Source organism: Montipora capricornis, chromosome 10 (assembly GCF_036669925.1).
Source record: "Montipora capricornis isolate CH-2021 chromosome 10, ASM3666992v2, whole genome shotgun sequence".
Classification (NCBI taxonomy): Eukaryota; Metazoa; Cnidaria; class Anthozoa; order Scleractinia; family Acroporidae; genus Montipora; species Montipora capricornis.
Genome location: NC_090892.1, coordinates 65,191,147 through 65,206,146, shown reverse-complemented (window position 1 = coordinate 65,206,146; position 15,000 = coordinate 65,191,147). Strand labels below are relative to the sequence as shown.

Below are 15,000 nucleotides of genomic sequence, written 5' to 3'. Positions count from 1 at the left end.
ATTGGCCTTTCCTTCACGGCATTTGCTGCGATGAAAGCTTTTCTAGCTTGATTTCAAGTACAGTAAAATGAAATTCAATTGCACGAGCACTGTGACGTAATCACGAAAGTAGCGAGTAAGGACTTAATTTTTTGCTCGAAAAGAATTTAAGGAAGAGAAAGCTGATGTAGCCGTTTTCATCTGATTAATCTATGCACATTTTCTAATATAGAGAGGATATTACACAGTGGCGAGAAGATATGAATTTTATGTTAGAGAGGCGAGAACAACATATCACGAGTGAGCGCAGCGAACGAGAACATAAAAGCTTTAAAGGGGAATTTTCTTTTTACTGTATGGACAGTATATATATATGGTAGACCTTGAAAAGCAGTCTATAATACAAATACTGGGTATTTCAAAAAAGGGCAATAATCATTACGTCGTTGCACAGTATGACCACTCATGTTAGATACGAAAAATACGCTACTCGATTTCCGGATGTAGTGGTCCTAGCTATTTTCGCCATTAAACGCCGCGGCGTTTATTAAATTTTGAGCGTGTCCGATGCGGCGTTTATTCAAGGACGGTCTTTATCCGAGGGCGGCGTTTATTTCAAAATCATATTTCTTGAACACTGACGACACTACAGTAGATCTGTTTGGTGGACCTTCCCTTTTACCTGCTTATAAAGGTAAAGTGGCTCCCCTTTGAGGATCCGAAGCTCACGGATGCCTCTGGTGGAGGGTGCCTGGGGGAGTTGGATTATGTTAACTGGACCTTCGACCTTCTGCTTTCTCAACATCTGTTACAAAGAGTCTTTCACAATTGTTTTGGCAGCACACCGTTGCCGTGTGCACCTTTCTGGTCCAGGCACGGTGTAACCGTCCAGTCGGACAGGCAAATAGCTGTGGCTGTTAATTGCCCAGTAATGATGGACTTCATTTTTTCCCTGTTTTGGATTAAGGAGCACTGCAATTTGAGATTGTTAGCTAAGCGTATTCCAGTATCATTCAAAACATTAGCACTGAGATAGCAAAGATTCATAACCCAAAGAAAACAGCAACAAAAATCTTTATTGTACTCAAAGACTTTAAAAAATTAAATTACAAAAACAATAGGCCTTATCACGGTTTTGACCGCCATTTTGACGGGTAGGCCACGCGTAAAGAACTTGTAGTGTTTATATTTGGGATCGGATGTCAAATGATTTTCGTTAAACGCTAGTTCTGAAAAATTTATGAATTGAGAACTGAAGGTACAGGGCAAAAGATTATACAGACCAAATTTTAGGCACTAACCTTTTAAAGAAGTCGCCCGGCAGCGTTTTCAATTTTTCTATATATTTGTGTGTATTTTTTTCCCGCGAATTTTCAGTAACAATTACAGACAAATGTATGGAAAAATCGAAAACGCTACCACGTAGCTTTTAACCAAGGCTAGTCCCTAAAAATTGGTCTGTATAATCCTTTACCCTGTACCTTCAGTTCGCGATTCATAATTTTTTTAGAACTAACGTTTAACGAAAATTATTTGACATCGGATCCCCAAATTCTTTACGCTTTGCCTACCCGTCAAAATGGCGGTCAAAACCGTGATAAGGCCTATTAAATATAAATATAATAATTAAAGGTCGATCTGCGGTGGAATGAGGCCCATCTATTTACGGTTTATGTATTGTCCATTTTTTAAAACGGCTTCTGCTAGTGCTAGATTTTTGCCGTAAGAACAAAAGGCAGCGGCATTGCGTTTCACGTGCCATTTTGCATTTAGCACGAGCCAGCAATCCCTCGTGCAGCTACTCGGTTGCGGACCAATTAGAAGAGTTGCGGGCATTAGGAGCAATCTGATTGGCCATTAGTTGGCGGGACCCGTGCTCTAAATTAAGATAATACCGTAAACTGACGGGCCAAGGCCAAATGAGAAAGATCGACACTTCTGGTTCATACGAACTCCTGCAGATACAGTAAACATCCACATAAATGAACACTTTTTTCAGCTTTAAGGCTGATCGTTTTCTTATTTGAAGGGTGCTTAGTGAGAAATCAGCCTGAAAGTGTTCTTAAAATGTTCTTAAAATTGGTTTCAGAGATACTTTAAATTATATATTACTAGAGGTTTAATTAACATACAATGCTGTTTTGTAGTAGATTTTATAGTTAGTTTGTAATGGTCCTGAACACCATAGTGTTTTGATATAAGTTACTGTACTGTATTGTTTCCTTATCCTAATACCCTTTCCCTTTGTATTAAGAACATGTTTTATTTATCACGCTGAATTTGTCATTATTTATATGGTGCTTTATTGGCTAAATTTCACCTTGATGTTCTTAATCCACTTGTTCTTATATGTGGGTGTTTACTGTAGTATTTCACGGCTTGGTGATGTGCTACGCTAGCCAGCTTTCCAAGCGTGAATATCCGAGTCTTCTGTGTGAATGTCAAATGTCGTCCTTACCTCTTCCACTTCTCAGTTGCTTCCAAAGGGTCAGCGGACACGTGACCGTGAAACAATCAATGTCCGCCATGGCTACGCTCCTAATACCAAGTCCATCCATATTACCGTGCGTCCATACCTCTGCTTTATGTTTTCTACCGCTACTAGCTCTCACAGCAGCTTTTCAGCATCCACAGAAATGGGATCGGCTGAGATGCTAATTGAATTGTTATGTAACGGAAGGCGTAGAAGGGCTTATCTCAAAGAACGTTCATGTTTACCCCAGGATTGTTTGTTGTTGTAGCTATATTTTGTTGCTCTGGAAAGAGTTTCGTCAAAAATTTATTTGCATTTGACAAAAGCAAGGGGGGAGGGGGGGGAGGGCGAGGACTGGTGCCCGTTTGTTCTTTCGCCGCACTGCACTTCGCCGTCCCCCTTGTCCCTTCCCCTCCCCCCTTGCCCCTTCCCCTTCCCGCTTTCTGGTTGTTGTTGTTATATTCTCCTTGAATATTATTTACCTTAACGACCCAACTGGGTAAAATTGAAGGCCCTTTTCTGTTGAGGCCAAACTGGTGTTGTTTTTGTTTTATTTCGATTCCTGACACTTCAGAGAGAGTTATAGTTGACTGAGTTTAATTTTAAATCGTGCGTCATAAACTTGTCAAGTAGATATGTTGGCTAAGTACCATGTACCCATTAGGCAACTGGCAGGAACCAAGTGAGTACTTTTTTATATTTCTTTTACTGTTCAGTTTTTTACCAATTCGTTTTGAAATCTTTTTAGTTTTACTCCCCTTCCTTCAATTACAGTAGTTCTACGGCGTAGTTCTGGTACTCAAATTACACCAAAAAAAGCTGATTAATGCCAAATACTGCGTATTCAGAAAGGCCCTTCAAATATTATAAAAATGGCTTTCAGATTAAATCTAAAGTCCTTTAAGGCTCTCCGGATCGTCATATTAGGGAGCTTACGAAACGACGACGCCGACGGCAACGACGACGCTACAAAACAATAGGTTTATTGAGCAAAAACAATTGCTCTGCACGCTCTGCACGTGCGTTTTACATTTTGGTACATTTCTTTGCCGTCATCTCCTAAATGACGACGTGAAATGACCAAATTAAAGGTTCTGTGGAGGACGTTAGCACATGACGATGAATTTTCAGTTCTCTCTCTACGCTTCCAACTCACTCATACCAGTTTAATTCCTCGACAGTTACTACACATTTTTAACGCGGAACTACATGAAATAGTTTCCTAGTGATATGAATAACGCGAATTTGTATTTTTAAATGAAGTCCTCGTAGCCGTCGTCGTCATCGTTTCGTAAGCTCCCTATTATGCATTCGAAGACGACGTGAGAAAGTTCACAAGTTAATGAGTTCTCCAAATGACGTGGTTATTTCTGCACTGTTTATGACGTACATAAACGAAAGTTTTGTCGGTTCAAAACAAATTAATATCATCAAGAAGAATAATTATGATCTTTTGGTATTCTGCCGAGTGAAATGGAGCGATAATTAATCACTTGTGAGAGCAGTGCTAACAACACGAACTACATGAAGAATACAACTTATAATATCAACCCACTTGCTGATCATTGACGGCATATTTGCTTGAAAAATGTCTAAAATAATTTCGATTAGTAACCACATTTGTCACTCATATTAGACGCTCTCCATTAAAAAGTTAGTTAACAATATCGAATTTAATAAAACGTTTGAATCTTTAAATGTTTCTCAGTTGTTGAAATTTTGCAGTGAGAATATTTTCCTTAGTTTGTGAAGGTGACGATGCCTCTATGCAAATTAATATCGTAAACACTTCTACGGAATTTTGTTGATTTTGTCATCGAATTTCCTTGTTGTGGCCAGTTACGCTTTAAATCCATATCTGGACGTATAAAGGGAGGAACTTCGATTTTGACGGAGCAGTATAGATCAATTATTTTTTGCGCTAAGCAAGGGTAATCAGAAAGCTTACAGCAGACTATAAAGGCAGAAGTTGGTTGCGGTTCAGCCGCCAAGCCTCGACGGAGATGTCAGGAAATTTTACAACACCGCTCGAAAGCGAATTTCACCTGGTGACTTCAGCATGGCCTCGCAGTTTGGTTATTTTAACTTTTATTTTGATGGTTATAATCAATGCAATGACCATTGTTGGAAATGCGTTCGTTATCGTGGCCTTAACAAAGATAGATGCACTCAAGAAGATAGCGAACAATCAAGTTGTTATCTCATTGGCTGTCGCAGATCTCTTAGTTGGCTTTCTTGTAATGCCATGTTCAATCGACAGTGTTTTGGTCGGTGAATGGCGTTTTGGTCATCTCTGGGGAAGACTGAATGCTTTTGGGAACTTCTGCTTCTGTATTTCGTCCATAATGCATCTAGCATTACTATCTGTTGATCGTTTTATTTCCGTATCACGACCTCTAAAGTACATTGTAACTGTGACGAAAACAAGGGCCCGCATAGCATGTTTAGCCATGTGGATATATTCAACGCTCTGGGCTTTACCGCCACTCTTTGGTATAAGCTCGTATGAATGTTTTATTCCCTACATTGGCAAGTGTTTCAATGAAGATTGGTTTCAGAAGACCGCCGCAGTTTTGTTCACTGTGTCGGTCGTTTGTGGAACTTATGGGGTAGCGGTGTTGGTTATGATCTTTGTGTACGCTAAGATTTTTACTGTCATCTTTAAACAGTCCAGAAGAATTAACATTGATGTCACAATAAAACACGTTGGAAAAAGAAGTTACTCGGTCTCAAGAGCGAATATTTCAGCAAGGAAAGGGGCTTTGACAGTGTTAATAGTCATCGGGACCTACATATTGTGTTGGTCGCCATTTTGCGTTCTTCTCTTTATACAAATGGCTTGCGGAAAAGAAACAGGAGGACAAACTGCCGATTTAATAACCATGTTTATAGGCTTTGCTAATAGTGCCTGTAATCCGATAATATATTGCATACGATATCAAGCATTTCGTAAAGCTGTACACCGTATATTAGCGAGGACGAACAACTGGTTCTTTTCGTTAGTAGAGAGAAAACGAACTCAAACAAGGATCCAAACATCGAGTCTGTCAAATGTTTATATCATCAGTTAGTGGTAAATCTACCAACCAGTTCGAAATATACTTAGAATGATCGACGAAATCAGATAGATTGAGAATTCACGGTTTCATCGACAGATTTTCGGAGTATTAAATTCTCCAGGGCTCAGTCTCTCACTTCATTTAATGGCTAATTCATATTTATCAGAGTATAAAGTAAAATAAATCAGGGGCACCCAACGTCAATTTTCGCAAAAATATCTGTTCGGAAGACGATTTGAGATCTAGAATTTTAATTTCGGAACATTTGTTGTAAAATTTCTTGCTTGCCTGCCTCTCCTAGGATTTTCGAACATCTGAAAAATGATATAATTGCCCATTTTTAACGGATTTTTACCCTAAAAAGGTCACCTAGAATTTTCGGGAGCATTTTCTGGCTGAATTTTTCGAAAAGGTAAGTTCTGATCCCTATAGTTTTTGGATCACTAGACTTTCAGCTAGGATATCCGAACAGATGAAAAATTTTTAGGGGATTAAAATATGCCTATATCTACCGTTTAAATACTAAAATACGGCTATATGCTATGTTTAAGTGGTTTTGAACTATATTCTCGTTGGGTTGCCCCTGATAAATTTCATGTTCAGCTTTGGCTAAGCTTTACATATATTCTTTGGCTTAGTCAGTTGTGCTTGGACTGTGCATATTCACTTACGTGGTCAAATACTGTTCAAAGTCTTTGCACAGATTGAAACTGCCGAGTAATGACTCGTCCACAGGATAAACCTATCCTGCGTTTTAACATCTGGGAACAGATGAATATTTATTATTCCACTATTACACCATTTTACCATATTTGGTCAAGAGAACGCGCAAAATATGCCGAGACGGTAATACACTGTAGTGTCCCGGTTTGACCGGTTTAGAACAGCGCAAATACAGACGGAACGGGCGTTTTTCAATGAAAGAACTTGTTTTCAACGCGATTAAAAGCCTGAGAATTTAGCTTGTCATCGCTTGTCTCTTGTTATTTCCTTTATACAATCAAATAAAGGACATTTGGCTGGCTTTCTGTGCTGTTTACATCGTTCGCAACTTGGCGACCTGAAGGACAGATGATGCATTTTTTTAAAAAACACTCTTACCAGATAAAATTGAATTAAAATGACAACTTTTTGTAGTGGAATAATAACTCTCTTATTCGATGGTTTAACATATAATACTCGCGGACATTTTGCTCATTGCTCGTATTTTTCCTCGCCCCTGCGGGGCTCGAAAAAATACTGCGCAACTCGCAAAATATCTGCGCGTATTATATGTTAAACCATCGAATAAGATGTATTTATCTTTAAAGATACGCACGCTCCAGTTGGCCCAAAATGTAAATTTCACAAAGTTTCACTAAATCTTGCTGTAATCACCCCCAGCAACGTAACGATTAATAAACAATTGATATCATCAAGGACGGGGACAAGAAACGGAAGTAAATTGAAATTACATAACTCCATCTTGTTGCGATGTTGGCAAGGTAAACTACGCCTGAACTGGTATAAACGCCGTGTTAAATTTGGCACGTGAAATATTGACTGCTTTCTGCTCCGGCATTGTCGTTTAAACCTTGAATTTGATATTTAATTTGCTAATATACTTTCATTGCGTTTTTTGAAGGCAAGGGTAATAAGGCGTTTAAATTAAGCAAAGCTTAAAAAGACGGCTACGACAACAGCAACGGAACAAAAGAAGAATAGTATTTATTAAAAGAGGAAAATTAAATGGTTGTGCTCAGGGGCACCCAATGTCAATTTTCGGAAAATAGCTGTTCGGAGGACGATTTGAGATCTAGAATTTTCGGAACATTTGTTTTAAAACTCCTTGCTTGCCTGCTTGTCCTAGGATTTTCGAACATCTAAAACATGGCATAATTGCCCATTTTAAACGGAATTTTATCCTAAAAAGGTCACCTAGAATTTTCGGGAGCCTCTTTTCTGGCTGAAAATTTCGAAAAGCCAAGTTTTGATCCCTATAATTTTCGGATCACTAGACTTTCAGCTAGGGAATCCGATCAGATGAAAAATTTTCAGGGGATAAAAATATGCCTATATCTATCCTTTAAATACTAATATACGTTTAACAATGCTATGTTGAAGTGGTTTTTAACTATATTCGCGTTGGGTGCCCCTGTGTGCTGCACGTGCAGAACGCATTTGATTACTGAATGCGAATTTGCATTATTGCAACCTCTTTGCGACTATTCCATTCCTTCCAATAAAACTTGTAGCTGACTACCGAATACCCTGCCACGTAATTGCATAGCAATAACTCCAGTCCTATTGTATTTTGACTCGCTCTTCAAAGAGCGACACTGAATTCTATCGAAGGTGGCAGCGTATTCAACAGTAACTCTCTAAAGTTTTTCCCAAATAATAAAAAGAGACCTTGCTAGCCAGCTGTTCCCCGAAAACGGCCGGTTTTTTTTTTAAGAGTTTTTGTTTTCTGCGGATTGCTAGGAAAATACAGCTGCTAATTTTTGCTCGTTAATCATTTATATGCAGATTTTTTTTGTTTGTGTTGTTTTGTTTTTGTTTTCTTTTTTGGTTTTTTTTACTCTTGGTTTTTTTTTTGTTAATGAGTTTTCATTGCAGTTGCTGTTGTCGCTGCAGTCGGCTTCTTAATGGCTTCCCGATTCCATGGTGCCGTCGTGAAGTATCGTCTAATAGTTCGGACATCGTCTCAAACATGACTCAATCATGTTCTCTTATTGAATGTTTGGAGATTACATTGTACTATATTAAATGCGGTGGCGGCACAAGTCTTATATCACGGTTATTAGAGTTGAATGATGGGATATTTCCGCCGCTCTTCGCCCTCTGGACGACTGCATGTTTGGAAATTGCGTTGAACTATATTAAATGCGTTGGCGGTGGAGCAATAGTCTTATATTACAGTCATTGGAGTTGAAAGACGGCAGTTATAAATTAAAGTTGAGTTTTCTAGCCATTTCTACTACTGTTTATCATGTTTAGTGTTCAAAGAAGTACAAGTGGGCAAAATATTACATTTAAATTGGTGGTTTTCGTGTTACGTCATCGACGCCATATTGGCGGGCGAAAAGAAAAGATGTCTCATTAAGCTCCTCAGGTTGTGTACATCGCAGTATTGTTATCTGTGTCTCTAGAGATTGGTTGCAAACCACCTATTGTTTTAAAGGATGAGATAGGTCTTTGAATAGACTGCATACAATTCCAAACAATTTTCAAATGCCTTGGTCTACGTGATCTGCATTCCTTACTTTAACCAAGACACATCTCTCAGAGAGCAACCATTGAATTTCCCTTGACAATAATAACACAGGTAAGTGCAATTATTTTTCCGACAACAGAAAGAGTGTAGAAAATAATTATGGCACCATCATTTCCAGTAAAATATTAGCCAACACATCATGGCATATTAAATCCCAACAATATTGTGATTAATTGACCAGTGAATCGACAATTAACTACAGTCTGTTTTTGCAATTTTTCATAGCGCATTTGGAAAGGAAGACCGTGATCTATCTCCTTCCATTTTATATATACTTATTATATTTTGAGTATCTCATGTAATATTGTTAATAAATGCTCACGTCTTTTCGGTCCGGGCCCGAGGGCTTTTCGGTCAAATTGACACGATATTTTGAAAAGCATCACAAGACAGTAATGACTGTGAAACTCAAAGAGAGCTAAAAACGTAATTGTCTCGAAAACAAAGTATTACATTGAACTTCCAGACGCCTTTTGGGTCACAAACGCCAACCTAATTAGAACTCCTGAACTCTCACATCGAAGCAAGATCTGGAAGTCGTAAACTTTGTGAAGTTCACGTCGATATAGGTCCTATATAAAACTTGAGGATCAGAAAAACGCACTTGACCACAAATTATTGATAAATCAATGTTTGTCAAGTACATATTGCCATCAAATTTCATAAACTGTAAATAACCAAACAAAAGAGAATCGGAAGAAGAAGTTGAAAAAGTTAATTACGTTGTCGGGACTGCAAAACCCGGAGAAATGATCATGCAAGTACAAAAGTATTCAACGAAACGGTTTTATTAAAAAAACCAAACTACGGTTACAATCTTTAAAAGTCTAATATAAACCTCTCTTTAGATGAATACATCATTTCCTTTTTTTTTTCATTTTAAGTAAACCAGAAGACTCTAGTTTCTAGAAAGTTCCAAACATTTTTCGAGACTGAAAGCCATTTGTCTAGAACGTCTTCGTTTTTAGCGGTGGAATACTGTTTAACAAATGGATTCCATGTTGCCGTGGGTCTGTTCAGTAATAGATCACAGTAGACGTCAAAATGTGGTAAGAACAAAAAAGTGGCACACGAGGCGATAGCCGAGTGTCACTGATGTTCTTACCACATTTTGACGTCTACTGTGATCTATTACTGAACAGACGCACGGCAACATGGAATCTATTTGCTTTATATAATAAAGAATTAAACTTTATTCGTATAAAAGCTGATGGTGACGTCAATCGTGTGTCTGTCCTCTAATAGATCATGGGCAAGAACCAATCAAAACGCGAAAATAACTTGGGTTATTGTATAAATAAATTTATGACACCCGCGACGGGGTGAAATAGACAGCTAAAATGAGTGACGCTTTTAAGAAACGCATGGTGGCCATCTTGTTTTAATTTAGAAAATGTGAACTTATCGTTTTCTGTCGGTTGCCAAGACAATTTTTCCATACCAGCGCAAATGTTTCAGATTAAATGTTTTAGATGTGTTTTACAATGAGCTCAATTGCATTCTGAAATAACCCCAGCCCATGATCTTTCTTTCCTAACACATTCTCTTCTTGCTGAGTATCGATCAGGAATTTCTGCTAGTGCCTCCACGCAAACATCCAAGTTTTTGCAAACGCGAAAACGGGATCGCGTTTATTTTTCATAGTAAGCTCACGTTTTCCTTGAAGTTGGTTACAACGAAAGTCTTCGTGAAAGTCCTTGAAATATATTTGGTGTCAGACTTGTTATACTAATATTATGATCAACAGAACCAGCGTTTGATACAAACTTGCCATTTTTGTATGGTTGAATGGCATCAAATACTCTCAAATATGAGGTTAAGTTTGGTATCCATGGTTACCCTAATAGAGTGCTAGACGCCACATTAGTAGGGGCAAGCAAGGTTTAATGACATTGAATATATGGGATTTTGGCCCAATTCAAACCTCTATATCTCCACGACAAAGCGGCAGATTTCAAAGATTTTAAATTATTTTTAGTCATTTTATTAATATCATTTACTCAACGGAAAATAAGATCATTGCACAAGGTGCAACGTCTGAAAACTGGATATTACAAATCTCCTAATGTCGCTTCAAACTTCGCGGGAATTTGCTTAATTTTAATTGCAAGGGTTTATATGAAATTTACTAATTTCACGAAAACAATCTCAACAGAATTGCCTTTTGAGAGGTATTCTTGCTATCGACAATCGTCAGGATTTATAATGGTTCAAAGTCGGCACAATTCCCATACATGCACTGTAATTTAAACCGCCCCTAACACCCCTTCCCCACCCCCAAACCAATATGGCGTCAGAAACCGTGACTATTAAGCGCCGTAATCAGGAACAAAAGCATGTTGCGCGTTTGGCTAGTCACAACACACGAAGACAAGCATGTCAGCCAATCATGACTAAGTATACACGAAGCCAGAGCGGCTTTCCTCTCTGATTCTCTGATTGCCTGAAATGTAGCACGAAATTTTGTAACCAATCGCCAGGCGTAATTACGACACTTATTAACTGGCTGCTACTCTATTGAGGTTACGTAAACAATTTCTTATAAAAAATACAAAGAACAACAACATTTCACACTCAAGGCTTCACTGTCAATATTTCCTCTTGACCGTGTAAAATGGAAACGGCCCTTGTTGTTAAATGAGCAATCCTTAGCCCTTTTTGACAGGCAATTTGTCATTTGATTTTATCACCTTAATTAATATTTGTTCATCCGTTATGGTTTCTAATGAATATCGTTTCATATATTTGCAAATCAGTCGAATATGGTATGTTTTTGGTTGTGTAGAGCCGACGAACCAGCATGGCTCGGTCTGAAGGAGATTTTACAGTTGAAGCCTGAAATGCCTACAGTATAAAAATATTTCTTTTAACACAACATGAAAAGCTCGAAACAAACCTGACTGTGGAAAAAAAACTGGTCGAGAAAACTGAAAGTTTTATTAGAACAATTTTATGAAAAGGAAACGCCACTGAAAATGCGAGCCAACTTAACAAAACTTATAAAGTTTTCGCAACAACAAAACTAATGAAATGTTCGTTTTTGGTTCCTCAGTATCAAATCTTGCCCTATTTAAGTTGCCAAGTTTGAAAATAAGAATATAGGTTTTATTTAACAGGAATATAAAAGTACTTAATTTCAATACTTTAAAATGTCATTGGCAAACGACACAGTTTACTTAAGACACTTAATTGCCTCCCTGAAGGCGACTGGTGCTAATTACCTATTTTCATTTCCCTCGAGTTTCTCTTCGGGTAGATGTCGGATTTCTTACCGAGAGAAAGCGATTTATTAATTTGCGGCTGTCATTCTAGAGTTTTTAAATCTTTTCCAAATGCAAAACTATATAGCATTCAAAGACACTCCTTATCGATGGCCATTCTGCAGCATCAAACTGTAGGAGCCTTACTGGGGAGACACTTAAAATGTTGGCTTCATAAACAAGGCAACTTCCAAAGCAAGATAGAGCTTCAACGAAGCTTTAGACGGACCTAATTGAACGCTCTTTTTAAGAGATTCACATAAAAAAACGGTAATGCTTTACTGCAAAAACATGTACATATTCCAAGGTTTAAATGAACATTTTTATAACTCGAAATGTACGTTAAGAAATAAATTAAAGTAACTGTTGCAAGCTAAAATAGTTTGACACAAACCACTTATTTGGCTCGAAAAGGCCAATGAAAATGTATTGCACAGGTAATAAAAATATACATAAAAAAATTAATTATCACTACAATAACAAGGAACTCGTCTCGCCACAATGCGCCGCGTGTTAAGAAATTAATTGTTTTGAGCAAGAGCCGATACAACATAGATTAATGCACTATATTTCGGCTGGCCAAACCATCCTTCTTCGGGTACAATATATATTGAATCAACAAGGTTGGAAATCCAACGATGTAGTCACAAGCTAGTAGGATGCGAAGGATAAACAACACTTTGCTGCAAATGTTAAGTAATTTGAGTGTGGAAATAGCGACAGCGAACTACTAACTGATCCATTTTGAATGAAAAACATATTATGTCGTGAGTGAATCGAACCCGCGTCCCTCTGGTTACTACTTGCGTGTGCTAACCACTGCACCATCACGACAACCCTGCTGGCAACAGAGCAATCAGTGAGGTTGTTGGTTACCTCAACAACAGAGAAATCAGTGAGGTAACCAATAACCTCACTGATTGCTCTGTTGCCAACAGGGTTGTCGTGATGGTGCAAAGGTTAGCTCATCCGACTAGTAACCCGGGGGACGCGGGTTCGATTCCCACTCACGGCGTAATATGTTTTTCATTCAAAATGGATCAGTTAGTAGTTTGCTGTCGCTATTTCCACACTCAAATTACATATATATACTAGTAAATAGATTTTGCCGTAATACTGGAAAAAATGAGGTAGTTGCAACTATTTTTTTTCAAATACTAGAAGAGTAAAGGGAAACTAACAGAAGATATTGTAAATAATAAACTGAAATCTAATCTGTTTTTTTTTTGTGGATATTTAGACCGTTAGGATCGATTGTCCTGCCTTTTGAAATTCAAAAAGCTTCCCTGGCTTTACGGATTGAGTATATTGAAGAAACAATTTTTTTCGATAGGGATTAATTTCGTGTTCTCGTTGGTTGGAAAGGTTGTGAGGAGAGGAGAGAAAATGTTCTGCGCCTGTAGAGGGTTTGGGTTTGGTGTTGGGGTTATCTTCAGTGCGGCGGTTTTGATTTAAACGGTCCTTTAAAACATCGTTTAGTTACGCATATGTACTGTAGATTACTTCTGTTACATTGAATCATGTAGATAAGGTTTTTAAGTTTCACAGGTTATGTTGGAATTAATGAAGCGTGTTTCGCCGGCCGGTAGAGAAAAATCATGTGTAGTTGGTTAGTCTATGGAAAATATAGGGACAGGTAGCGCAGTTTTTGCCACAGCGAACAGAATCGGAAAATATGAGTGCGAAATTAGAATCAAATCTATGTTGCAGCGGCTCTTGCTCAAAAAAACCTGCTCTAAGAGAGTAAGCCTAACATTGCTCTTTTCTTTTTTAACAGAAACAATCCTGTTCCAAACTAGTTGACAACTGCTCACTTGGATTCGGCTCCGCTGTACTCTCATTGTGCAGGCTCATCTTGGCCTTGACATGAGTGACGACAATAGATACCAGGCTGCTATCAGCTCTTCCCAAGTAAAATATGACATCACAGTTTGGATACTCACAGTTCGGAATCCCATTCCTGATTTCTTTAAGAGTTGGGAGAAATTTGCCCTTATAGTCGAACACTTTGGTGCACTTTTCTCGCTCAAGCTTTGTCGCAGCTTTGCAGCCGTTTGAATAGAAAACCTTTTGTAGAAAGTATGTACAAACAGAAGGAAACTATTAGCTGGAATATCAAATTTCTAAAACTTCTAATAAATTGTGTTCATTTTGATATCATAGCTGTCACGTTACAGGACAAATCAAACAGATGAAGGTCACATTGAAGAAAAAACGTTTCTCTTAAAAAAGAAGCCTTTTCCTTAAGGTCCGAAGTATTCAATGCCCTTTTAAATTAAGGAGAAACGGTAACTGACTATTGCTCAAAATTAAGAAAAGTTACTGACAAAGGAAAGATATCAAATGAATCTTAGCAAGGCTATTCATTTTCTAGCGGTTTTTTTTTCCATTTCAATAGGTAGAAAGCGAGAAATACCCTCCCTGCATTAAAATGATCCTTCTAACGAAAGGTACTACATTATTTATTTAGTGATACACGTTAAATAAAATCGATGACGCAGTGGTTTTTCTCTGAGTATTCCAGTTTTCTCGCCTCCTCAAAAACCAGGAGTCCATAACAAGAAGCCTACAATTCCAATACTAGGTCAATGTAGCGGCATTTTCACAGATCAAGCTATTTTTAGACGAGTTCTTAAACACGATTTGACTTGCAGGAGTGACCCTTATCAATCCCATAGGAATTAATTTCTCGTGCAAGACTCGTGACTACCTAAAAGGCATAAATATAAGAAAGGTAGAAAGATAACTTGGTCTGTAAAAACGCCGTTTCATATATAAAATGAAGTCGTACGCTCGTAGTCATGGGTCCTTGCAAATACCGATGTTTGACTCTGATTTGATTTGATTTGTATGTTTATCACATACGGGGCAAAATTATTGAATGCTGATTGGCTTAGAAGGAGGGCATGATTACTTGATTCTGATTGGTTAACAGTTGCTTATCCTGAGCGCACGAAGTTACAAGAGAATCTT

General features: G+C 38.0%; 2 protein-coding genes across 2 annotated transcripts in view; one reads left to right on the top strand and one right to left on the bottom strand.

Moving 5' to 3' along the window:
- Positions 1-3,144: 3,144 nt before the first annotated feature.
- On the top strand, positions 3,145-7,224 carry LOC138019868 (trace amine-associated receptor 5-like). Its single transcript, XM_068866818.1, has one exon. It carries the CDS (start codon positions 4,456-4,458, stop codon positions 5,521-5,523), a length of 1,068 nt encoding a protein of 355 aa, XP_068722919.1. The 5' UTR covers positions 3,145-4,455; the 3' UTR covers positions 5,524-7,224.
- A 5,796-nt stretch (positions 7,225-13,020) lies between these two features.
- Positions 13,021-15,000, bottom strand: part of LOC138019867 (uncharacterized) — a 20,307-nt gene continuing 18,327 nt past the window's right edge. The window contains exon 9 of the mRNA XM_068866817.1: positions 13,021-14,094. Within this exon, the coding sequence (XP_068722918.1) occupies positions 13,798-14,094 (297 nt within the window). The 3' untranslated portion in view covers positions 13,021-13,797. The remainder of the gene's footprint in view (positions 14,095-15,000) is intronic.